This window comes from Phocoena phocoena, chromosome 13 (assembly GCF_963924675.1).
Source record: "Phocoena phocoena chromosome 13, mPhoPho1.1, whole genome shotgun sequence".
Classification (NCBI taxonomy): Eukaryota; Metazoa; Chordata; class Mammalia; order Artiodactyla; family Phocoenidae; genus Phocoena; species Phocoena phocoena.
The window spans coordinates 72,602,371-72,628,677 of record NC_089231.1 but is presented as its reverse complement, the minus strand read 5'-3'; the positions used below and the strand labels follow the sequence as shown (position 1 = coordinate 72,628,677).

The window sequence follows — 26,307 nt, the reverse complement described above, 5'->3', positions numbered from 1 at the left end:
CCGATGCAGGCGACGCGGGTTCGTGCCCCGGTCCGGGAGGATCCCACATGCCGCGGAGCGGCTGGGCCCGTGAGCCATGGCCACTGAGCCTGTGCGTCCGGAGCCTGTGCTCCGCAGCGGGGGAGGCTGCAACAGTGAGAGGCCCGCGTACCGCAAAAAAACAAAACAACAACAACAAAAAAAACTGTATGAATGAAAAAATCAGAAAAATCTGTCCATCAGCTTAATCATTCTCCTTAACAGTGGGGGCCACCATTATTAAGTTTTAGCAGCTAAAGCACTGAGTCCCCATGGAAAGATCACACATAACCTTGTTTCATCCTATTTGCCATTCTGCTTCCCCATCCCCTTCCATTAAATCAGGGAGGTTGAGAGAATGCAGTTTGACTTACTGATTACATGACTACGTTCTTGAAATCGTCCCAGGCAGGTTCTTTGTGCCCATAAGGATTCATTCTTGTTCTAGGGAAGGAACTGGAAGCAGGTTTTGTTTCCTCTAAATGAGGAGACTGCTGCACAGAGACAGGACCAGAGTAGGCGGCTAAGGCACATGTGGGACTTCATGTTGGCTCCCATCCCCCTGAGGCTCATCGGGGCAAAAGGAAAGGATTCCTGGCCAAGGAGGAGAGATGGGAGTTTCATTGTCACCCACCTCAGGCAAAAAGTAGGGAGTGATTGTAATAGCCTAGGAATCCTCAAGGTTAACCCACCACAGGTTTTTAAAAACTCAAGCTCCATACAACTCAGTAACAAAAAACCAAACAACCCAATCCAAAAATGGGCAGAAGACCTAAATAGACATTCCTCCAAAGAAGACATACAGATGGCCAATAGGCACATGAAAAGATGCTCAGCATTGCTAATTAGTAGAGAAATGCAAATCAAAACTACGATGAGGGGACTTCCCTGGCAGTCCAGTGGTTAAGACTCCGAGCTTCCAATACAGGGGGCATGGGTTCGATCCCTGGTCGGGGAACTAAGATCCCACATGCTGAGCAGCAAAATAAATAAATAAATGAAAATAAAGATAATACTAAGTTTCTTAAAGCAAAACAAAACAAAACAAAAAAACTACAGTGAGGTATTCACACGGTCAGAATGGCCATCAAAAAGTCTACAAATAAAAAAAAAAAAAGTCTACAAATAACAAATGCTGGAGAGGGTGTGGAGAAAAGGGAACCCTCCTACATTGTTGGTAGGACTATACATTGGTGCAGCCACTCTGGAGAACAGTATGGAGGTTCCTTAAAAAACTAAAAATAGAGTTACCATATGATCCTGCAATCCCACTCCTGGGCATATACACAGAGAAAACCATAATTCGAAAAGATATATGCACCCCAATGTTCATAGCAGCACTATTTCCAATAGCCAAGGCATGGAAATAACTTAAGTGTCCATCGATAGATGAATGGATAAAGAAGATGTGGTGTATATATACAAATTGGAATATTACTCGGGCATTAAAAAGGAATGAAATAATGCCATTTGCAGCAACGTGGATGGACCTAGAGATTATCATACTAAGCAAAGTAAGTCAGAAGGAGAAAGACAGATACCATATGATAGCACTTACATGTGGAATCTAAAATATGATAGAAATGAACTTATTTGCAAAACAAAAACAGACTCAGAGACATAGAAAACAAACTTCCGGTTACCAAAGGGGAAAGGGAGTGGGGGAGGCATAAGTTAGGAGTTTGGCATTAGCACATACACACTATTGTGTATGAAATAGATAAACAAGGTCCTACTGTATAGCACAGGGAACTCTATTCAATGTCCTGTAGTGAACCGTAATGGAAAAAATATGAAAAAGAATATGTATATATATGTGTAACTGAATCACTTTGCTGTACACCAGAAACTAACACAACATTGTAAATCAACTATACTTCAATTTTTAAAAAAATAAAAAACAACTCTCGGGCTCAAAGCTGCTCACACCCCATCATTTCAAACACATGCCGGCCAGCTTCACCTCTAGGGAATATGTGTTTCAGTGACTTAAGTGGAACAGTCTGGAGGCCAAAGAAAGAAAATCTCCTTGCAAAGAGGCCATTGCTTAGGTGGTCTTAGGCCTTAGAGAGGGTTGTTCAAGGGCCTGCTGACCCTGACAGTGGCCTTACAGCCCAGCCAAGCTCTTCTCTGGGCTGTCTAAAAGAATAACAGATCTGAATGTGAATCATTATGTGATCTTGGGCAATTCATTTAACTTCCCTGAGACATAAGAGTGTTCCTGGGCCACCTTCAAGGGCATTTTTGGCTTTTTAAAAAAATATTTATTTATTTAATTTTATTTTGGCTGCGGCTGGTCTTAGTTGCAGCACACGGGATCTTCGTTGAGGCATGCGGACTTCTTAGTTGTGGCATGCATGCAGGATCTAGTTCCCCGACCAGGGATCAAACCCAGGCCCCCTGCACTGGGAGCGTGGAGTCTTACCCACTGGACCACCAGGGAAGTCCCCATTTTTGGCTTTCAAAGACTGTGATCCTAAGCTCTCTAGATGGATGTGTCTGGTACCATCTGGCTTATGGTGATTATTCTGGTGTCATTATTAAGAGCATCTCTTTCTTAAACATGGGGTTTTTAACCTCAGCACTATTCACATTTTAGACCAGATGACACTTTGTCACGAGGGGCTGTCCTAGACATTATAGGATGTTTAGCAGCATCCCTGGCCTCTACCCACAGGATGTCACAACCACCAACTGCCCCTCCAAGTTGTGACAATCAAAACTGTCTCCAGACATTGCCGGTGTCTCCTGGGAGACTGAATGGCTGCCCCATTGAGAACCACTGCTTGTTGAATGAAGGAGTGGATAAATAAGTTGCAAAGACAAACTGCCTGGAAAGTTGTCCCCCAGGCTTTCAGTTCCCCCAGTTAGAAGTTACCCATCCCCCCCACTGAGGCCACATCACAGAATGATTAAGTGCGTGGCCTCTCTGCTCAAGTAGACCTGGATTTGAATTCTGACTTTCCTGCTGACTTGGAAGGTAACCTTGGGCAAGTTACTTTTCTTCTCCGGGCCTCAGTTTCATCATCTGTAGAGTGGGGATAGTAATAGCGTCCACCTCACAGGGCATAAGGCTCATAAAATACTTAGTGGAGCTCCCAGCACGTGGTGAGGGCTTAACAAATTTTAACTATTATTTATTTGTGTTCATAGCCTTTTGTCTAGAATATAAGCTATTGGTCCATTATCCAGGGAACAAGCTCAATGCTATTCAGGTCAATGGGGGGTGGCAGGAAAATACAAAAAAATAAAATCCACAGAGAACTATATTTTCCATTAATTATAGACTTCTAGACATTCAGGAACGGAAAGGACCTTAAAAGTCATCACTCCAACCCCTTATACCTCATATTCTCAATTCCACGCAAGAGGGGATCCAAGTGGTGGCTTCTAAACATCTGTGGCCACCATCAACATCTTATTAAAATTCAGATTCATGGGCCCTGCTCTGCAGAGATGCAAAAGCTTTACGTCTGGAGAATGGCCAGGAATCGGCATTGTAATTGGTTCCCTAGGGGGTACTCTTGGCCTCAGAGAAGCATCTGCTACTGGTTAAGATCATGGGTTCTGGAGCTACTCAGGCCAGGAACCTAGGATACTATATATACTCTAGGGGACTTGGACCAGAGCCTCAGTTTACTTGTCTATAAACTGGGGATATTAATAACCCTCCCTCCTAGGGTTGCTGAAGAGATTATATAAGCTATACATATGCTAGGGACTTCCCTGGCGGTCCAGTGGTTATGACTCCATGCTTCCAATGGAGGTGGTGTGGGTTCGATCCCTGGTCGGGGAACTGAGGTCCCATATGCCATGCAGCGGCAGGCAAAAAATAAACAATAACAATGTGACTAAACCAGCCAAGATGACTAAATATAAGGCCACAAAAACTCAAAAAAAAAGATATATATGCTATCTATATATTTACTGTATATAAATATATACAGCATTTAGGCTTGCCCTTGGCATGCTGAGTGCTACGTATTAAACATCATTACTCCTGAGTCCATACACGTGGACACCTGCCTTTCCTAGACCTTTCATGAAGGGGAGCCCACTACCATCTAAAGTCCTTTCTCATCTCTGGACTTCTCTACCTGAGAAGCCTCCTTATATTTTGTTGAAATCTGTTTCCCTCTTTATATCCAGCAGTTCAAGCTCTATCCTCAGAGTCCAACTTGCACAAGCACCTTCTTTCACATGCCAGAAGTTCAAATATTGGAAGACAGAGGTTCAGCCCCTGAGAAGACTCTAACCAAATCAGACAGATCAGCGAGTCCCCAGGTCTTATCCTGAAGGAGACAAAGCAAGTCCATTTGTCAGTGACCCTGGCAGTTTCTCTGCTCCAGGCCCACAGCATCTAACCCCATTTGTCAGTAGGTTTCAGATTCCAAAGAAGTCCCAGTGTGATGTAGCTGAGTACCTGGGACGGAGCTAAGGGGCGCTGGTCATCAGTTGTTGTTTTTTTTTGCGGTACGCGGGCCTCTCACTGTTGTGGCCTCTCCCGTTGCGGAGCACAGGCTCTGGACGCGCAGGCTCAGCGGCCATGGCTCACGGGCCCAGCCGCTCCGCGGCATGTGGGATCTTCCCGGACCGGGACACGAACGCGCGTCCCCTGCATCAGCAGGCGGACTCTTAACCACTGCGCCACCAGGGAAGCCCTGGTCATCAGTTTTGTTGACTGAGTTCCCCAAACCTGAGGACACTTGTTATAACTCGGCCCTTTGCTGTTTAGCTTTGCAGATGGGCCTCCCTGTGTGGCTGTTTTCCTCTACTGATTGGAAGAGTGGGGGGGTCAGGGTGGGGAGGTGAATAATGAAAGCTTCAGCACCCCACTGCCCACCCATCCTGCTGTACCCCCTGGTCCGAGCCACCATCACTTCTCACTCAGCTGACCACACAGTCTGCCTGCTTTCTCTCCCCATCTTGTGTGTTAATCAGTCTTTTTATTTTCCATGTTCTGATGTTTTGACATCTTAGGGCTTCAAAGGTCCTGGAGGGCACTCCCCTCCCAGGGTTAATTAGTAAATAACTCACCTGCCAGTGTACTTTTCGTGTGCAAACCAAGCAATCCAGACCCATTAATCCACCTGCCCTAATCACTCCACAGCCAAATCCCAGACAACTGGAGACAGTCCCTACGCTCAGAGCCTGGAGAAATTACTCAGGCGAGCCAATCCTCAGCCTGGTGACTCTGTGTCACCTTTTCCTTCCTATGGAAACCACAATAAAGACTCTTGCCCACATTTTCCCCTCACTCTTGCCTCGTTATTGACCCTGGTGCTTTCCCATTTGGCTTCCCAGGTGTGGTGTACCCCCTCTTCTTGGAATCTGTGAGTATAACAGAGTCTAATCTTTTCAAAGGCAGTTGTCTCCTGATCTGTTTGCCTTGCCACACCTAAATAATAATAAAACCTGTATTTTAGGGACTTCCCTGGCAGTGCAGTGGTTAAGACTGTGCCCTTCCAGTTCAGGGGGCACGGGTTCGATCACTGGTCAGGGAACTAAGATCCCACATACTGCGGGGCCAATAAATAAATAAAAGTGTGACACACACAAAAAGTTTTTAAAACCTATATTTTAAAACAGTCTCCCCAGTCTATTCCTCTTCTTGTAGAAAAATGTGCCTGAATGATCTTCCCTAAATCAACTCTGATCATCTTCCACTGTGTCACCCCTACTTGAAACCTTTCAGTGGCATCCCATTGGTCTTAGGATAGCATGAAAAATCCTCCCTGTGGTCTCCAGAGCTCTCTATAATTCAGCCTGTTTCTCTGACCTCTACTCCTTCGTCCTACCTCTGGGTCTTTGCACTGGCTGTTCTCTCTCCTCCTCCCCTGTCTGTGTGGGACTCTCCTGGTTCTCAGACCTCAGGGAAGTCTAACCTGACTACTCTTCCCTCCAATCATTCGCTATTCCCTGTCTGTTTCCCTCTCAAGATTCATTGATTTACAGATGTATAATGATTTCTTGTTACTAGTACATTAACCATCTTCCCAGCTAGGGCGTCTACTTCAGGAGGGCAGGTGTATTTTATCTCCTATTGTATCCCAGCCTTCAGCACATAGTCAGCACTCAATAAACTTATTAAAATACTGAAGAATGATGTTGCCAGGCTCTTTGAGATGTTCTGTTAACGCCTTTAGTCTCCATGGCAACCCCGTGAGATAGGAATTACCATTTCCCTTCTACCAGCAGGAAACTGAGACCCAGAGAAGTAAAGTAGCCTAACCTCGTAGCTGCTGAATGGGGTGGGCAGGGGATTCACACCCAAATCAGTCTGTTTGCAGAGTGGGGCTCCTCTTTCTATGACAATCCCCCTCTCTTCAGACATTAAATGCTACCCTGTAATAGTCACACTTAGGTACAAGCTTCCTTTTCAGTCTGATAGATTCACGAACTCAGGGGATAAGTATCCAGAAGCTGAGATGAAAAGAAAGCAAGCCTTTACCCTAATCAAGTCTCAGACCCTAAATGAAGGTACGGAGGTGAATTACATCATGGTACAAGCGAGATCTTTGGGTTGACAGCTATTTCCTCAAGCTCTTATCTTCTTTCAATAGCAAAATTATGTAAAACAAATGTTCCCTGCTATTTTGGTAAATGATATGCTATATATACACAATAAATGCCAAGAAATTAGCCAGCTTGTTTCGAAGCCCTCATATATTTAACATATGCCACTGCTATTTTCTTTTTCTGTCATTACTTTTTTTTTTCCCTTGGGAAATCTTGGCTCCTGTAGCTGATAACTGCTTTCAGGAACCCAGCCGATTCAAAATGTAGTCTGGCTTTCGGACTATAATTTCATGTCAGAGGTCTCTCTTTACATTCGTCTTAAAACAAGTTGTAATAAATAAAGGGCCCTGGCTTCTAGTGAATTGCCAGAGAAGGAAGGTGAACACATCCTGGTTTAAAACTCCAGGGAGCTAAGCCATTTTCTCAAAGTCGAATTTCACAAAGGTCAGTGTACTCCACGCTCAAGGCAGAAAGGTGACTTGAACCAAGCTGGGTTGGAGGAAAGCCAATATTGACACCATGCCCCTCAGTTTCCCCTTCATCAATCTCAGTTAATCTTCACGGCCGTCCTGCAAGCCTGTCCTCATCCCATTTCACAGCCGAACGAGTCTGTAACATGCTTAGCTGATGTTACAAGACCAACAAGAGCTCTGTGAATAGTCGCTCTTGTGATTTATATCGATTATTTAACTAATAGATGTGCAGGTTAAAAAATGTACATATTGCAGCGGGATCCAAAATGAAAAGTTTTAAAAAAAAATTTCTTTTCCTTAAAACTCCCCATTCCCATCCAATCCTCCTTCCCAGAAGCAACCAGTCTTAGGCTTCTTAAGTATCCTTCCAGAATGTTCGACTGTAGAAGCAAAAATATTCTTGAGCCCACTTGACCATGCACACAGATTCACTAGGGACCTGGTTAAAAGGTAGATGCTGATTCAGTAGATCTGGGTCAGGGCCCGAGACTGAGCATTTCTACCACGTCCCTAGGGGAGGCTGGGGCCTCTGGTTCGAGACCACACTTAAGTCTTAGTACCGAGGACCTAGATCACGGGACCATAGTCTAGCACATTTCATAAGGAGCCCCAGTGGGAATTCCCTGGTGGTCCAGGGATTAGGACTCAGCACTCACTGCCGGAAGCCCAGGTTTGATACCCGGCTGAGGAACTAAGATCCCGCAAGCTGCATGGTGCAACCAAATAAAAGTTACCCTTTCAGCAATTTAAATTGTACAGTTAGCGGTATGAATTACGTTCACAATGTTGTGTTACCTTTCCCGCCATCCGTCTCCAGAATTTTCTTATCTTTCGCAACTGAAACTCTGTACCCGTTAACCGCTAACTCCCCATTCCCCTCCGCACCAACCCCCATCGCCTGGTGACCACTGTTGAACTTTCTCTCTCTGTGAATTTGACTATTCTAGGCCCTCTCAGATAGGTGGGCTCGTACAATGATTGTCCTTTCGTGCTGGGCTTATTTCATTTAGCACTATGTCTTCAAAGTACATCCATGTTGTAGCACGGGTCAGAATTTCCATCCTTTTTAAGACTGAATAATATTCCATTGTATGGAGGGACCACACTTTGTTTCTCCATTCATCCACTGATGACCACTTAAGTTGTTTCCACCTTCGGCTAATGTGGTACAGATCAATATAAATAAATTTTTTTTTAACATTTTCTTTAGTGGATGTGCCATCGTCTATCTAATTACTCCTTTCCTGAAGATTGCTTCTGGTTTGGTATCACCGCAGCAAAGCTGCACGGAGTGTGCTAGCACCAGAAGAGACTACAGCAGAGTGGCTGGGAGCAGGGATACTGAAATCCAATGGCTTTGCCAAAGCCTAGACACTTACTGTGTGACATTGGGCAAGCTCCCAGCCCCTCTGTGCTTGAGTGTCCTCATCTGTCAAAAGGGGACAATGAAAGTGGGAATAAATAAGATAATCTATGCACAGTGCAAACACTAGACTTGACACACGCAAGCCAGCAATCCATATCTGCCGTTATTCGTACGGTAGATCATTGCCTACTGTGCCTGTCCCCACAGTGAACTGCCTGCAGAACGCATTCTGGGTGGGAGCTCAAAGCACTGAAAAATTTGAAAGATAATGCGGATTACCTTCCCAGAGGGTTGCAGTGGTCGCTATTAGTCACAGAAGGAAGCACAGAGCCTTGGATGGTCCTGGAGGAGAGGATGTGATGAGAGGGAGAGTGTCAGGCCACATAGCCATCTCTTTCTGTGACGTTACCTGCAGAGTCAAGGGCGAGCCATGCGCCTTCCCCTCACCCCTGAAAAGCCATTGATAATGCACATAAATGTTCATTTCCTTACTGCGCTTAATAATTCTCTACATTTCTATCTTCTACAAATACTTTGGGGGACTGTTTATGTTTTTGATTTGGGAGGTTGCTTCCTGGGGACAGGGTGTCCTACTCCTTTGTTGTTCCCTCCCTGGAACCCACTTCGCACCACCCCTTCCTTGGTGGCTTGCAGAGTTGAAATGTCACCCTCCGACCCCGCTAGCCTCTCACTGCATCAGGTTCGTTTTATTTGCAGCTTTTCTCACAATGTGCAGGAATATCTATGTAGTAATATATACATCCACATGTATTATATTTATTTATTTATTTATTTATTTTTAAAAATTTATTTATTTTATTTATTTATTTTTGGCTGCGTTGGGTCCTTGCGGGCTTTCTCTAGCTGCAGCGAGCGGGGGCCACTCTTGGTTGCGGGTTTCTCATTGCAGTGGCCTCTCCCACTGCAGAGCACGGGCTCTAGGCACGTGGGCGTCAGTAGTTGTAGCACACTGGCTTAGTTGCTCCACAGCATGTGGGATCCTCCCGGACCAGGGCTCAAACCCATGTGCCCTACATTGGCAGGCGGACTCCCAACCACTGCGCCACCAGGGAAGTCCCCACATGTATTATATTTAAATACATATTTATATTTACAAATTATTTAGAAACATTAATTTATATATTGATCTATAAATGTATAAAATAATGTATAAATATTATATATACATTTATAACTATATACAAATATATATTTATATACGTATGTAATTATTTACATATAAAAATTACAAAATACATGTGGATATATACATAAAATTTTTTATTGAGGTATCGTTGATTTACAATATTATGTTGGTTTCAGGTGTACAACATAGTGATTCACAACCTTTAAAGATTAGACTCCATTTATATTATTATAAAATATTGGCTGTATTCCCTGTGCTGTATAATATATCCTTGTTGCTTATCTGTTTTATACATAGCAGTTTATATCTCAATCCCATACCCCTGTCTTGTCCCTACCCCCTTCCCTCTCCCCACTGGTAACCACTTGTTTGTTCTCTATATCCACAGGTCTGTTTCTTTTTTGTTACATTCACTAGTTTGTTTCATCTTTTAGATTCCACATATAAGTGATAACATACAGTATTTGTCTTTCTCTGTCAGATTTATTTCACTAGGAAGTAATAATATCCATGGCAGTGCTAAGGGTTGAGGGTTTGGGGCTTTTGGGGGGAGGGGAATGGCAAAATACACATAAGATAAAATTTACCATTTTAACCATTTTTAAGAGCACAGTTCTGTGGCATTAAGTGCTACACATCGTTGCGCAGCCATCACTACCGTCCATCTCCGCAAAGTTTTCATCTTCCCCAACTGAAACTGTACCTATTAAACACTAAGTCCCCATTCCTTCCTCTCCCAACCCCTGATGAGCACCATTCTACTTTCTGTCTCTGAATTTGACTCCTCTAAGTATCTCATATAAGTGGAATCATGCAGTATTTGTCTTTTGGGGACTGGCATATTTCACTTATTAACATGTCTTCAAGGTTCATCCATATTATAGCATGTGTCAGAATTTCCTTCCTTTTTTGTTTCTGTTTTTTGTTTGTTTTTTGGCTGTGCAGCTTGTAAGATCTCAGTTCCCTCACCAGGGATTGAACCTGGGCCCTTGACAGTGAAAGCACGGAGACCTAACCACTGGACCACCAGGGAATTCCCCTTTCCCTTCCTTTTTGAAACTGAATAATATTCCATTTTATGTATAGACTGTATTTCGCTTGTCCACTCATCCACTGATGGACACCTGGGTTGTTTTCACCTTTGGGCTGTTGTGAATAGTGCTGCTGTGAACATGGACGTTGTACAACCTTCACCTCTATCTAATTCCGGAACATTTTCATCACCGCAAAAGGAAATTCTGTACCCATTAGGCAGTCATTCCCCTTCCCTCTTTCCCCAGCCCCTGGCAACCACTGATCTGTTTTCTGTCTCTATGAAGTTGCTTCACATAAATGGAATCATACATGTGTGACTCTCTGTGTCTGGCTTCTTTCACTCAGCATCGTGTTTCAAGGTTCATCTGTGTTGTAGCTTGTGACAGCGATTTGAGGACTTTTTACAGTAGTTATGCTGGAGGCTGCTCACAGAAGCTCTAGTGAGCAGATTGTGAAATATTCAGAACATCTCAGAGCCTGTTATTTAACCACTGAGAGCTTAAAATCGGTCACAGTGGGAGTATTTACCCCACAGATATTGGCAAATGCTACACATCAGTATGGTTTGGGGGCTTTGAGACTCAGTTTGTAGGCACTGGCTTCAGAGCATCCCCATAATCCCCATCAGCATCCCTCCAGAGCTACCCCCAAATAAATTTTGGGGTGGCCAAAAAACTTCGTTCGGATTCCCCCATATTCTGCAAAGAACCCGAACGAACGTTTTGGCCAACACAATACATACTGTGAATAAAATGGTGCTCTTGCTGTAAAAGTGTTGCTTAAATGAAGCCCCAGATTCCAACTTCATGCCAGATATCTAAGCCTAAGGCATTCTGTCTCCTGGCCTTTGCTCCCAGGTGACACCTGCCTTCCAGCTGCAAAGGAAGCCCCAGCTCTGGACTGCAGGGATATTTGTCTGAGTCCCGTGCCACAGGGGTTCTGGGCCTCTCGGGTGAGGAGCGTAAGCTGCAGGCACCCAGCTCGGCCAACAGAGTAGGAGCCTCCGCCCCTCAGCACTAGGGGTGGGGAAGGTGGGGTGGGCAGAATTGTTTGCCTGCCTCTAACACGCTAATTCGGTCGCTGGATCAGCCAGAGCAGCACCACCTGGGAACGTGCTGGAAATGCAAAATCTCAGTCTCCAACCGAGACTTTCTGAGTCACACCCTCTTGGAGTGGGGCCCCGACTTCTGTGTTGTGACCAGCCCCGCAGGGATTTCGAGGCTCCATCCAGCTCAAGAGCCCCTGCACAAATGTGACAACCTGAAGAGCTGTCAGCCAGGCTGGAATCGAGCTGTGCCTTTCGATTCCTGCTCCAGGTCACGTCGTTATCCACCCTCTGGCAAGCCCACCCACACAGGGCAGCTGAGTTCGGGCTTCACATTCATTCCCCAGACACAGGTGAATGCTCACGAGAGGCGCTGATGCTTAGTGATTAGGACCCAGGGCTCTAATACCAAAGACATCCAGGCTGAAGCCTCAGTTCCTTCAAGCTGTGTGACCTCAGGCAAGTGTCTTAACCTCTCTGAGCATTTGTTTTCTCATCTGTACAATGGGAATAATAACATTAACTCATTCGTAGGTTGATCATCAGGGTAACTAACAGGAGATAATGTAAAAGGCATAGCTCTTAGCATTTAGTAAGGGCTCAATAAATAGCTGTATGGTTGGAGGGCTATTATTTGTAGCAGATACCTTTGGTGCCTGTCCCAGATTCCCTTTACCAGATTGATCATCCCCCAACTGCTGCCAATCATGGGTGCTCACAGCTCACAGCTGCAGTCACCTCTGGAGGGTTTCCCTCGACTGAGGGGAGCCACTTCACCTGGGGATACCTGGGAAGTTATGCCTTCCATCCCTGGGGTGGCATGACCAGTGATTGACTGATTCGAGCCAAGCCCCCAGACCTCTGGGTGGGACAATCTCCATGGTACAATTCACACTCCAGAGCTCCCTGTGGATCACATTTCATACAATGGAACATTATCCAGCCTTTAAAAAGGATGGAAATTCTGACACATGTAACAACATGAATGAACCTTGAAGATGTTAAGTGAAATAAGCCAATCACGAAAAGACAACTACTGTATGATTCCACTTATGTAGGGTCCCTAGAGTAGTCAAATTCATAGAGGTAAAAAGTGGAATCGTTCTTGCCAGGGGCTGGTGGGGAAAGGGGATTGGAAGTTAGTGTTTAGTGGCTACAGAGTTTCAGTTTGGGAAGATAAAAAAAAGTTCTGGAAATGGACAGTGGTGATGGTTGCACAATATGTAAATGTATTTAATGCCACAGAACTCTACACTTAAACAGGGTTACGATGTTGAATTCAATGTTATGTGTATTTTACCACAGGTGAAAAAAAGAGAATCCCATTTTAGGGTCTGCTTCTAAGGAATTCGACCTATGACAAAACTATTACACCTAATTTATAGCAAGGTAAACTGAGGCTCAGAGTGACTATAGGTATATTTATGCTGTGGGGATGGTAATGGTCACCACCTCTCAGGGTTATTGAGAGGGTGAAGTCCAATAACGATGCCTGTAAAGAGCACTGATCAAGGAAGAGTATTAACGATGAAAATGTGAGAGAGAGAGACTGGAAAAGAGACATGGTGGCTTCAACTGAATTATGGTCAAATGTTGGCAATTTCATATGGTTCAACCTACTAGCAGTGTCTAGTCTTTAAGCTGGACAGCAGAATCAAAGACATTTCTCTCATTGTTATCTATTCAATCTTATATTCTTTAAATATTTCAAAATAAAAGATTTTGGATGGGGGGAATGGAGTAAATGGGGAGTAATGGAAGGGTTTGAATGGTATCCTGTCTTTGGCCAGAAACACGAGGTTTTGATCAGACAGACCTGGGGGTGAACCCTGGCTCCATGCCTTTTTAGCTCTGTGACCAGGGGTAAGTACTGTGACTTCTGGGGCCTCAGTTTTCTTATCTGTAAAATGGTGATAATAATACCAACCTAATAGAGCTGTCGTGCAGAGCGAGTGCATGGAAAGCAACACCTAGAACGAGGCACAGGTGCTGCTAGACGGTGGTGGGTGTGGTGGAGAGTGCAGTGGTGGTAGTGGATGGGATGGAGTGTTTGCTCCAAGCTTCAATCCCAGCCGATCCGCCTGCAAACCCTGTGCTCTACGCTCTGCCGCGTATTTCCAACACAAGATGAGATTAACAGCTGGAGCTTTCCAAGCCCAGCCTTGCCATCAAATGGAGTTTCAGGTATTTACAAAACTGCCGTGATTTCATCTGTCTTTTCTCCAAATTCACAAGCAGGGAATGTTGCCCAGCCTTCTGGAATCTGAAGATTTACCCTTTCTATGCCAGAGTACCAGTTATTCTTGGTGAAATGTATGGAATAATGCAATAATTAATTGATGATAATGTTGATAGCAATACTTTTTACTTAGAAATGTCTCCATTTTTACCTTTTAAAAACGTTGCCCAGATTTGCCCTCCAGTCCCTCATCAGCCCTCTGCCCTTCATGCCCATGTCATTGCAGACTCCGTTTTTCAAAGCTCTGGGAGAAATGGGCATTACTCATTCCATGTGACTCTCTCCTGGGAGGGTAGGGACTCATCTCTCCTGTTGCTGCTGTCACCCTGAAACTCACCACAGGGCTGGCAGAGAGCAGGAGTTTTGTGTTTGGGGGTGAGGAAGTTGGAGGAGACATGTATTTTTGCCTCTGAGTCCCAGGTTAAGAAGTTGCTGCTCAGAGAAGTCAAGGCGTTTCCGAGTAACAAGAAGGAGCACAGTGTGAAGGAATGTATTGTGTCGAGAGTGGAGTCCACGGGGTCTCAAACTCAAATGGCTACAGAGCCAGACAAAGGGGACAAAGTGCCAAGTGAGTGGAACACAAAGCAAGTATAAAGATAAGTGGCAGGAGACTGTCAGGGCTGGAGGTTATTTGGAGAGGACAAGACTGTGGTCACCTGTGCATCGTGTGTCCCATCTAGCCCTGGTCTAGCCATGTTGGTCCCTTATTAGAATGTGTGCCCCAGGTGGCCAGATAGTCTACTTTTGAAAGAGATGTCGGGAATCTGGATTTTTATGTGAATTCTCCTAATTTTAAAACATTGGCATCCACTTTAAATTAAAAAAAAAAATACTGCGTGGGCAACTTTTGGTGGGCATAATGTTACCCTTAGGTGACCAAATTGTTACTTCCATTAGATGTAGATAGAGGAACGTAAATTCTGAAACACATGTACTTCCAACCAGTTTTTAGGTCTAGCGCAAGGATATCCTCATTCACATAACTTACCATGTGAACAGGGCTCCCCCTGGAGTTGTGCAGTGCCCAACCCATCCAACTGTACTAGGCAGCCCTTAAAGTTGTCACCCTCCCCACAGTCCAACTCAACAGAAATGCCCACCCCCACCTCTCCTCCACCCATTCAACTCTCTAGACCATGAGAGAAAAGCTTGTCACCTGTCTTGGACACAACAGCTATACAGCAAGGCCATTGAGGAGGAGTTCTAGCCATCATGACCAGATTTGCTCTGTCCTCTAGGGTGGTGAAATTCCGTCGCACAGGCGAGAGTGCAAGGTCAGAGGACGACACGGCTTCGGGAGAGCATGAGGTCCAGATTGAAGGGGTCCGTGCAGGCCTAGAGGCCGTCGAGCTGGATGATGGGGCAGCTGTGCCTAAGGAGTTTGCCAATCCCACTGACGGTGAGGGGACCCTGAATTTGGGGCATCGGCCCAGGCCACAGTCAGGGGCTCTGAGGTACCAGGGTTGCCTCTCCAGGTGGTATGCTCAGAGGGATCTTGTGAAGGGGCAGGTAGGAGGGCCTGGAGGCCAGGGGTGACACTGGAAGTGTGGGGCTGGACCTACATGGCTTTCTTCAGCAGGCAAGGTTATATCATAATCCCTGACGGTCAACAACATTGACTAACACTTGGCTGAGGATGGCAGCCACAATGATGATGATGATGATGGTGATAGAGATGATAATGATGATGATGATGAGATGGTGATGGTGATGGTGATGGTGATGGTGATAGAGATGATGATGACGATGATGAGATGGTGATGATGATGGTGATGATGATGGTGATGGTGATAGAGATGATGATGACGATGGTGATGATGGTGATGATGGTGATGATGATGAGGGTGGTGGAGGTGATGGTGATGGTGATGGTGATAGAGATGATGATGATGAGATGGTGATGGTGATGGTGATGGTGATAATGAGGGTGGTGATGGTGATGGTGATGATGATGGTGATAGAGATGATGATGACGATGATGAGATGGTGATGATGGTGATGATGGTGATGATGATGAGGGTGGTGGAGGTGATGGTGATGGTGATGGTGATAGAGATGATGATGATGAGATGGTGATGGTGATGGTGATGGTGATGGTGATAATGAGGGTGGTGATGGTGATGGTGATGATGATGGTGATGGTGATGAGATGGTGATGGTGATGGTGATGATGATGATGATGGTGATGGTGATGGTGATGGTGATGAGATGGTGATGGTGATGGTGATGATGATGGTGATGGTGATGGTGATGGTGATGGTGATGGTGATGATGAGATGATGATGGTGCTGATGATAATGTAATGATGATGGTGGCAGTGGTGATTGTGAAGATGACAGAAGTGGTTAGAGCAGCAGACACAGGCTGAGGATTACCTCTGTGCCAGGCACTGTTCTAAGCACTTTACACATATTACCCATTTGATCTTCACAACAGTTCCAACTGGAAGTATTACGATTACCTTTCCCATTTTCCAGGAGAGGACACGGAAGTACAGAAGGTTAAGTATCTTGCCCAGGGTCACACAGCTAGAACTTAGCCAAGCTGGATTTACACCCAGGAAATCTGGCCTCAGAGACCACATTCCTACCCATGACCCTGTGCTCCCTCTGCATACAGATGGTCAAACAAGAGACTTGAAGCCGTGCTAGGGGACCTGGTCTCCCCTCACCACCTGACGATGCTGATGGCTGAAAACATTCTATGCATTCCTGAAAGCGATTCCCAACGAGAGGATTAATGGCTTGAGCCCAAGGCCTGTTGTTGGCAGATCTAAGGAGGCAATGACTGGGGAGGAAGGGGAGGCAGAGGTTAGAAGCAGTGGCTTCAGGCTCAGGCTGATGTGGGCTCAATTCCCAGATCTCAGTGTGCCAGCTACGTTAACAGTGGGCAAGTTCATGTCCTCCTCTGTAAAATGGGGCTAAGACTGAGCCTTAACTAGTAGTTGTGACAGGGAGTAAATGAGATAATGTACATCAAGCTCTTAGGGCAGTGCCTGACCCACAGGGAGCACTCCATAAAGACACCATTATATTATTACTATTACTGTTCTTATTATTGATGATGTTATAGAACTCACTCTGCTTTCTCCTCAGTATTTTTACTGAAGGAAACCAGACCCCGCTGGGGTGATAAACACCAGCTCATACTTCTAGAGAAAATTATGATTGCTATAAGGGGCCCATGATTGAAATTCTAATAAGATGACAACTCCCAGCAGAGGCTGATGTGATCCTCAGAGGCCCCACAGGAAGGCCACCCAGCATGCTCCTTTAGTATTTTTATTTTTTAGTTAACTTTTTATTTTGGACTTTTTTTTTTGGCTTTGCTGTGCAGCATGCGAACCTTAGTTCCCCGACCAGGGATTGAACCTGTGCCCCCTGCATTGGGAGCGCAGAGTCTTAACCACTGGACTGTCAGGGAAGTCCCTGGATTATTTTAAATTTACAGAAAAGTTGCAAAGATAGCACAGAGAGTTCTCGTATACTCTTTTTGTCTTTCTCAAAATCTTTTTTGTCTGTTTGTTATTTTTTCATATACTCTTCACGCAGCTTCCCCTAAAGTTAACATCTTACTTAACCATGGCACACTTGTCAAAACTAAGAAATTAACACCGGTGCAGTACTATCCAGGAAACTCCAGACTTCATTCAGATTTCACCAGTTTTCCCAGCAGTGCTGTTACAGGAACCAGTCCAGCACACCACATTGCATTTAGTCTTTTCGTCTTTCTCAAAGCACTTATGAGCTTCTAAATTATATCCTTATTTTTTTCTGAGTATACAAATAATATGTGTTTATTTAGGAAGCATTCAGACATGATCGAAATGTACAAAAAAGTGAATGCTGATAGATAACCCTGTTGACAGTCTGTGGACACTTAATCTTGCTCCCCGTGGTCCATCTTGCTTTGTTTTCTTAAAATTAGCAATATATACTGTATGCATCTTTCTATATCTGCCCATTTTTAAACAGATGGGTTGTATTTCATAATGTAGATATATAAACATTTAAATATAATATAGAAAATAATTTAACCAATTCCCTGTTGATAGACATTCTGGGTTGTCCAGTTTTTCCTTTTGTAGAAACAATGTTGCGTTGGACTTTGCAGCAAGATATACCTTCTTGCTTGCTGGAAGGTTTTTCTAGGATAAGTTCTAGAAGCAGCATGCACTGCCTTTAAAGAGCTTGGCCAGGGACCCCCCCCCCGCCCCCACCTAGGCCCCACACACTAGGACAACTGCAAGGTGCACTGACTCCTTCCTCCCCCTCCCCCTTCTCCTTCCCAGATACTTTCATGGTGGAAGATGCGGTGGAAGCCATTGGTTTTGGAAAATTTCAATGGAAGCTCTCTGTTCTCACCGGCTTGGCTTGGGCAAGTATCTCTGGGGACAGTAACCTCACCTTCAGTTTCCAAGGAACACCTGTGCTGCTCAACTGGCTTTCCATGGTCTACATGGAAGGACACAGCTCCTTCCACATAGAGCCTTTGCTTGAATCAGCAGAGTTTGGGTTGAGTGACCCTGGGTGATAATGAAGGTCTGGGGGTTGGGGGCTGCGGAGGTTAGGTGTGGTTGACAATTGTCCTCAAGGAGAAGTTGAAGCTTCTGGTTAATTAAGTGGTTCTCAACCCTTTGAGGCTCAGGGCTTCTATAAGATTCTGATGTCATCTGTGAGGCTCACCCTAGAAAAACATGCACAGATCAAAATGTGCCTTCGTTTTAAGGGGCTCATGAGCCCTCGTCAAACTCCCTTAATCTACCTAAAGCAAATAATGCATCTAGACCGTTAATACAATTGAAATTGATTTTTTGTAACTAGTGCAAGACTGAGATTTAACTACATAGTTTACCAAACAGTCATCAATTTCCCCACATCATTTTTCCCACTAATTTGCAGAGCCGCCTTTATCATCCACCACATTCCCACGGCTACATGGGTTTGCTTCTTGACTCTCATTTCTGTGCCATTGCTCTGTCTGTTTAATCCAGTAAAGGTACCACTATATTTAACTACCAGGGCTTCCCAGTATGTTTTAATAATGTTAAAAGGTCACTCATTAACTATACTGACAATTCTACATGAACGATGACCAAAGAGAAACTAGTTTTTAATTGAGCTATAAGACAAAAAGGTCATTGTCTCTCTACCTCTATAAAAATGTTTTTCTGATTTTTGAAATATGATATCTTACCACTTCATTCGGGGAGTGCCCCTAAGTTTTTCCAAACATGGGAGAACACACACACACAAAGAATATTGAATGTCTAGTTGTCAATTCCTGCATGGCACCACACTGTTTTAACTACTGGAGCTTTCAGTGTTTTTTTTTTTTTTTTTTAACATCTTTATTGGGGTATAATTGCTTTACAATGGTGTATTAGTTTCTGCTTTATAACAAAGTGAATCAGTTATACATATACGTATGTTCCCATATCTCTTCCCTCTTGCATCTCCCTCCCTCCCACCCTCCCTATCCCACCCTTCCAGGCGGTGCTTTATTTCAGTGTGTTTTTAAAATTTAATTTATCTATTGTATTTTTGACCACTCTGCAGCGGCACGCGGGATCGGCATGCAGGATCTTACTTCCCCGCCCTGGTCAAACCCGTGCCCCCTGCATTGGGAGGGTGGAGTCTTAACCACTGGACCTCCAGGGAAGTCCCAACTTCCAGAGTGTTTTGATGTGTGATAGGGCACTCAGCAGAAGGTAGAAGAGGGATCTTTGTACACACTTGCTTGGGGTCGTGGACTTGGCGAGGGGCCAGCCGGCCCTGGCCCAGGCAGCATCCTGGCCTCATGATGTTTGCTTGCTCCCTGCAGATGGCTGACGCCATGGAGATGATGATCCTGAGCATCCTTGCGCCGCAGCTGCACTGCGAGTGGCGGCTGCCCAGCTGGCAGGTGGCGTTGCTGACCTCGGTAGGCAGCCCAGCAGCTCTTTCCTTTTGTGCACATTTCTGGTCTCCCCGGGGGGAGGGGTGGTTTCTGTAGGATGTCCGCCTCCTCCTTCTGCTGCCAAGGACTCAACAGAAAAGACTTAAACCCTGAATGGAAACACCATTACCTCAGATTCCTCCTCCCTTCTCCATCTCACATATCCTGGCAGCTTTGCAGCCAACTCTAACCTCTCCTGAGGGTTCCAGCTACCTGGGGGCCCCAGATATCCTGCTCAATTGCCAGGAAGCTGGAACGCACCTGATCGTATCACTTAAACCTTATAAGCCTCACTCTTCCAAAAAGATGCCAGTTCCTCCCACATGAGGGTGACTTGAGGATTGGAAACAACATAGTACATGTTCAGTAAATCATAGGAGCTGCTGCTCCCTGGAACTAAGGCTTGGAGGAGCATGAGTCAGACGCTTAATTTTTGTCAGAGATAGTTCAACGGCAATCTTCTAAAAGGGAGGGGAATGGCCAGGCTGGATAAGAGGATAAAAATAATGATACCCACAAAAGCTAATGTTTATTGAGCATTTACAGTGCAAATGGCTTTATATACACTGTATACAATATATGTGCAATATACATTGTGCTTTTTAATCCTCACAATGCTATGAGGTAGGTACTGTTATGAGCTGAGGAAGATGAGTGCAGAGAGGTTAAGTCACTCACAAAAGGTCACACAGCCTAGCTAGTGGCAGAGTCATTGCTGACTAGGAATGCCTCCCAGAATGCTGTTTTTCTATGGACAGCTGTTCAAGAATGGCCTGAGTGCCTTTGGCCTTTGGCAACAAGGCAATAAGGAACTTCATAAGCGCATACATCTGGATTTTTGTGGTTTAGTTACCTTGAGATGTGTGACCTTGAATGAGACACTTTCGGCTCTATTTCATCATCTGCAAAATAGGGGTGATAACGCCTGTTTGACTTCGGATGGTCAACAAAATCCCTAGAGTGCCTAGCACATGGTAGAGGTCGGGTAAATGATGCTTCTTTCTTTCTTCATTCTCACTAATACCTCCTAAGGAATAATCACAGGTCTGTGTTTTTGTGATGCGAGGCCTTTTTGATCCCTTGTCATTGGTTCCTAACAGCCACCATTTATCAACGAGCACTTATATGCCAGCATCTGTGCTAGGGGTTTTCCATGCTTTACCTCTTTAACCCTCTCAACCTATGAAAGAGTTGCTGTTATTACTCCTCCCATTTCTACAGGTAAGGACACTAAGTCTCAGACAGGTGCGATGACTTGCCCAAACTCACACAGCCTATCAGAGGCAGAGGCAGGATTGAAATCAAGGCCAGGCAGACTCAGAGCCCCTGCCCCCAGCTTACTGCCCTGGATCACTTTCCTATGGTATCAGGTTTGGACTCATGGGCTAGTAAAGCAGTGAAGTTCCATGGCCAAGTTTTCTTCAGAAAAGGGCACTGCAGGAGCTGCTTCAGCTGCATAAAGTACATAAGAAGGATGAGACTGACCATCGTTGCTGTCACAGGCAATACTGTGTGAGATTACCGTAATTACTGTGATATATAACCAGTACTCTGCGGTGCCTAGGTCTCCCCTGGGAGAGTGAGAATGGGGGAAAACGGGTGTTTACAGGGATGCTTGACTCTTTCGGGATGTAAGGATATCATTTAGCACATGACTAAGGCCACACTTTACCCCAAGACAGTAATCATCAAACACTTTTGCTCTCGCTAATCTAGAAAAGAATTGTGTAAAAACTATGCAGCCCCCAGGAGTCTCACAAGTTTTTAAATTGACGTTAAAACTTTAAAATTATAGTTGCAGCATATATAATTTCTGGAGTATTGAAATATTAAAAGTTCAAATAAAACTTTCATATCACTCTTCATTTTTTATTTTTTAAAAATTATTTATTTATCTATTTATTTATTTTTGGCTGCGTCAGGTCTCCGTTGCTGCGCGTGGGCTTTTTCTAGTTGCGGCGAGCGGGGGCTACTCATTGTTGTGTGTGGGCTTCTCATTGCAGTGGCTTCTCTTGTTGCGGAGCATGGCTCTAGGTGCGCGGGTTTCAGTAGTTGTGGCTCACGGGCTCTAGAGCGCAGGCTCAGTAGCGCACGAGCTTAGCTGTTTGGTGTCATGTGGGATCTTCCCAGACCAGGGCTCAAACCCATGTCCCCTGCACTGGCAGGCAGATTCTTAACCACTGCGCCACCAGGGGAGTCCCATATCACTCTTTTTAATGTGTCCAATGGAATTGAAATATTTATCTGCTACCCACCATCACCTGTGTAAAAATAACATGAATAAGCTCTTCAGAAGAATTTGGAAATTTTGCATTGTCTTGTTTTCTTCTTGAACTGGTATTTTCATTCCATTTCTCCATATAATTTTATCTTAATGTAATGTTTTATTATGCTTGAAAGTACTTCATTTGTCACCCTATCATAGTTTTTGTGACATTTTAAGTTATTGTTTTTAATTTTCTGAGATCATAAGGCTCTGAGTATTAACATTTTTCTCCTGCAGTAAGTTATCATGATAATTTTTAGTAATAAACAACAGATCAAAACAAGATAGAATTAATTTTGATAAATAATTGCTAAACATAAGTCACTTTATCAGGAACACACCTCTTCATGAGGGCTACGGAGTGTTTCCCAATTATGTCATGCATTCTTGAATCATTACTTATTGCTAAAATGAGACAGGGTTCAGCCACTATGCTACTCCTACTTTTCATATTTATTGAATGGATACGAATATGAAAGGCTTTGTTCACATATAAAAACTTTGGGGGGAGGAAACTGAAGGAGTTTTGTAATAACTCAATAAACTAATGCCACTTGATGTTTTTCAACAACTTCCAAGTCTCGTGCTGAAGAGCACACAGCAGTCGTTTATGAAAAATTATTTTTAGTGATCTAATTTGCTGACAGCTTGATTAGGCTCTCCTGCAATTTGGTTAAAAATAATAAAATGGGGCTTCCCTGGTGGCACAGTGGTTGAGAGTCCGCCTGCCGATGCAGGGGACGCGGGTTCGTGCCCCGGTCCGGGAGGATCCCACATGCCGCGGAGCGGCTGGGCCCGTGAGCCATGGCCGCTGAGCCTGCGCGTCCGGAGCCTGTGCTCCGCAACGGGAGAGGCCACAACAGTGAGAGACCAGCGTACCGCAAAAAAAATAAAATAAAATAAAAATAAAAAATAATAATAATAAAATGGAATTGGAATCAAGATGACTTGCGAAAGGATTTGTAACTGTGTCATTGGTGTCCTTCTGGAGGCATCCTGGAGGGTTTAACCTCAAAAGGTGCATTGAGAGGATGCAGTAGGGAGAAGTGGGGGAGGGGTGGTTGAGAAAGGGAGGAGGGAACTGGTGAGACCCCTAACCTGTTCTCAGGAAAGAATCTCTATGGAAGTTGAGGGCCTGGAAATGAATTCCTTTAAAACTGTCCAAATCTGCTTCTCCCTTGGAACACCTCTGTGTAGCCGGTTTGGAGCCCTCTGCTCTAGGTCATGCCTGGAGGGATGCTTTTGGGTTCAGACCACACTAAGCAGTGCCATTCCCGTCTCTGGGCCTCAGTGGCCTTATATGTAAACTGGGGATAATAATAGTACCCACTCCTTAGGGCTGCTGTGAGAATTAGGTAAGACATATGTAAAAAGCATTCAGTGTGGTGTCTGACACTTGGTGAGTGCTCCGGAAAGGATAGAACAGTGAAGAGAGCTCTAGTCGGCCTGTTTGGGTTTAAGACCTGTCTCTACCCTCTCCTCCCTGGGATGAGAGCAGGTTTCTTAAAACTTCTAAACCTCAAGCTACTCATCTATAAAATGGGTATGAGCATTTATAACTCATCTGCTCTGATCAAGGGTTAACAACGGAACAAGGACTTTACCCAGCACACAGTGAGCCCTCCATGGTTGCTGTCTCTTGCTAATGGCTTACAACTCCCATCCTAACCTCCTGTCTCCTGTTTTCATATCCTCCAAACTCTACCTTGCAACCTTTAACATTTTTTTAGCCATAAGACATTTCTTGTGTTTGATGAGAAATTGGTAAAATACTAGCTCTGCAGCCATGCAGCCTGATTCCAGCCCAGGCTGCATCACTTACACTTGTGTGACCCAGGCCATGTGACCTCCCCTCTCTGAGTCTCTGTTTCCTCATCTGTGAAATGGGGATAATAATAGCACCCGCCCCATGGGATTGTTGTGAGGCTTAAACAGTAACATGAAGCATGTAGACTAGTATTTGCATCTCAACATGTTCTCAGTAAAGCTTGCTTCATTCTTATTACAGGAGTGTGACATCACACTTTCAAATTGGTGTTCCTTTTCTCCACGATGCTCCATGTCATTATCTAACAGAAACTGTCTTTGCCCACACAGGTGGTCTTTGTCGGCATGATGTCCAGTTCTACCCTCTGGGGAAACATCTCAGACCAGTATGGCAGGAAAACAGTAAGGCAACTTCTCCTAAGCTCGTGTCCTCTGGGTTATCTTTGTGATGGCATTGACGAAGTAGCAAAACTTATGCTGACTGAGCATTTGGTGGGAGTCTAATTAATTCAGGGATACACTGAAGGGCAAAGAGAAGACGTTGCTCTGAGGCTGTGGACTCTTGAAATCACATATCCCTAGTGGGACCCAAGGATGTGCATTTCAGAACGTGGAAGATGCTGGTGGTACCCACCCCCATCCCCTTGGCGCTCAATCTGTCTGTGCCACAGTTTCCTCATCTGTAAATGGTATAATAATAGTCTTCCCCATAGGGCTGTTACGGGGAGTAAATGACCCTTGTGACAGAAAGCTCTTGACACAGAGGAAATGTTTCTTCAATTTCCATTATCCTTCCTATTTGCCAAGCTCACGGTGACAATAAATGGCAAGGCCGGTGTTAAAATGCTGGTGCATCTGGCTCCAGAGTTCACATCCATCACCTTGACCTTGGCTGCTGGGAGACATCACTGAACGATTCCCTGGAATTCATTTGATTAGTTGAACATTCATCCACCCCAAATAGATGAAGCCTGGAGGGGGCTGTCTGCAGAGGGTTCCTCCAGATCTCCTGAGCAGCTTGCTAAATACCACACCCAACATAAAGCTGGCGTGACCGGAGAGAGAGAGAGAAAGTGCCACCAGATTGAAGAGCCTCCTTCTCCCCAGCATGGAATTCTGGCCCAACCTCGTGGAGGATGGATCCGGCTCTAATTATAAAGCTTCCCCAGAACTCCTCCAGGACCAGCAGGCGAGCCAGACAGCTGGCGAGCCTTGGCAAGCTCGGAGAACCTCCTCTTAGCTCCCTGATCTTCCTTGGCTCAGCTGGGAGGTTTCTGTGAGGGCGTCTGCTGCGTGACTTTGCAGGAGGATCACATGTGGGGTTAGGACTCGGTGGAACGCTTTTCTTTCTTTCTTTCTTTCTTTTTTTTTTTTACGGTACGCGGGCCTCACACTGTTGTGGCCTCTCCCGTTGCGGAGCACAGGCTCCGGACGCGCAGGCTCAGCGACCATGGCTTACGGGCCCAGCCGCTCCGCGGCATGTGGAATCTTCCCGGACCGGGGCACGAACCCGTGTCCCCTGCATTGGCAGGCGGACTCTCAACCACTGCGCCACCAGGGAAGCCCCGAGAATGCTTTGATTCCTACAGAAGTTTATACAGCCGGGGGGCTTGTGGCAGCCGCAGAAAGGAAGGGCGACTGTGGGTGTGTGGCCTTGTGCAGATGGAGATAAATGCATCCGGGTTCATAACGTAGCGCCCCCTGTCGAGCGAGGTAACCTTGAGACAGCTGCTTTACCTCTCTGAGCCTCAGTTTTCCCATCGGCAAAATAGGGTTGACAACAGTAGGAGCTCAAAGGATTGCTGGGAGGATTAAATAAGAAAATGTAGGGCTTCCCTGGTGGCGCAGTGGTTGAGAGTCCGCCTGCCGATGCAGGGGACGCAGGTTCATGCCCCGGTCCGGGAAGATCCCACATGCCACGGAGCGGCTGGGCCCGTGGGCCATGACCGCTGAGCCTGTGCTTCCGGAGCCTGTGCTCCGCAGCGGGAGAGGCCACAATGGTGAGAGGCCCGCGTACCGAAAAAGGAAAAAAAAAAGAAAATGTATATAATACACTTAGAACAGTATTTACAGATGCGTGGTTAGCCCGTGATTAATGGTAACTACTTTTGGTTGGGACTCAAAAAAAAAAGATTTAGAATGTGATCAGGTCATCCTCTAGTTCAAAGGCTACAGGACCACATTATCTCTAAGGAGGAAAAAGAGGTGGCTGGCAGGCACTGGGCCTCTCTTTTCAATATTTTGAAGATCCTCGGGTTTCCTTGCCTGTGACTATTTTCCTTGTGCTTGAGAAAGATGGGCGAGTACCAGGAGGCTTGAGCCAGACAGTCCTGCAGGAGACTGAGCAATGCTCATGGCAATGAGATCAGCATGCTTCTTTGGGGTTGCAGGCCTGGCATCCAAGTGGCAGCAAGATGAGAGCCTTTCCAGGCTCCAGGTGGCAAACAGGTGGGCCATGAGCCAAATGTGGCCCCCAGATGCGTATGATTTATCCC

The 26,307-nt window shown here is 45.3% G+C and overlaps 1 protein-coding gene across 1 annotated transcript in view; it reads left to right on the top strand.

Annotated features, from left to right (window-relative positions):
* The window catches only part of SVOP (SV2 related protein), an 85,454-nt gene that overhangs the window by 5,725 nt on the left and 53,422 nt on the right, over positions 1-26,307 (top strand). The window contains exons 2-5 of the mRNA XM_065889762.1: positions 15,081-15,241; positions 18,134-18,219; positions 19,666-19,764; positions 24,143-24,214. Coding sequence (XP_065745834.1) covers positions 15,081-15,241; positions 18,134-18,219; positions 19,666-19,764; positions 24,143-24,214 — 418 coding nt within the window. The remainder of the gene's footprint in view (positions 1-15,080; positions 15,242-18,133; positions 18,220-19,665; positions 19,765-24,142; positions 24,215-26,307) is intronic.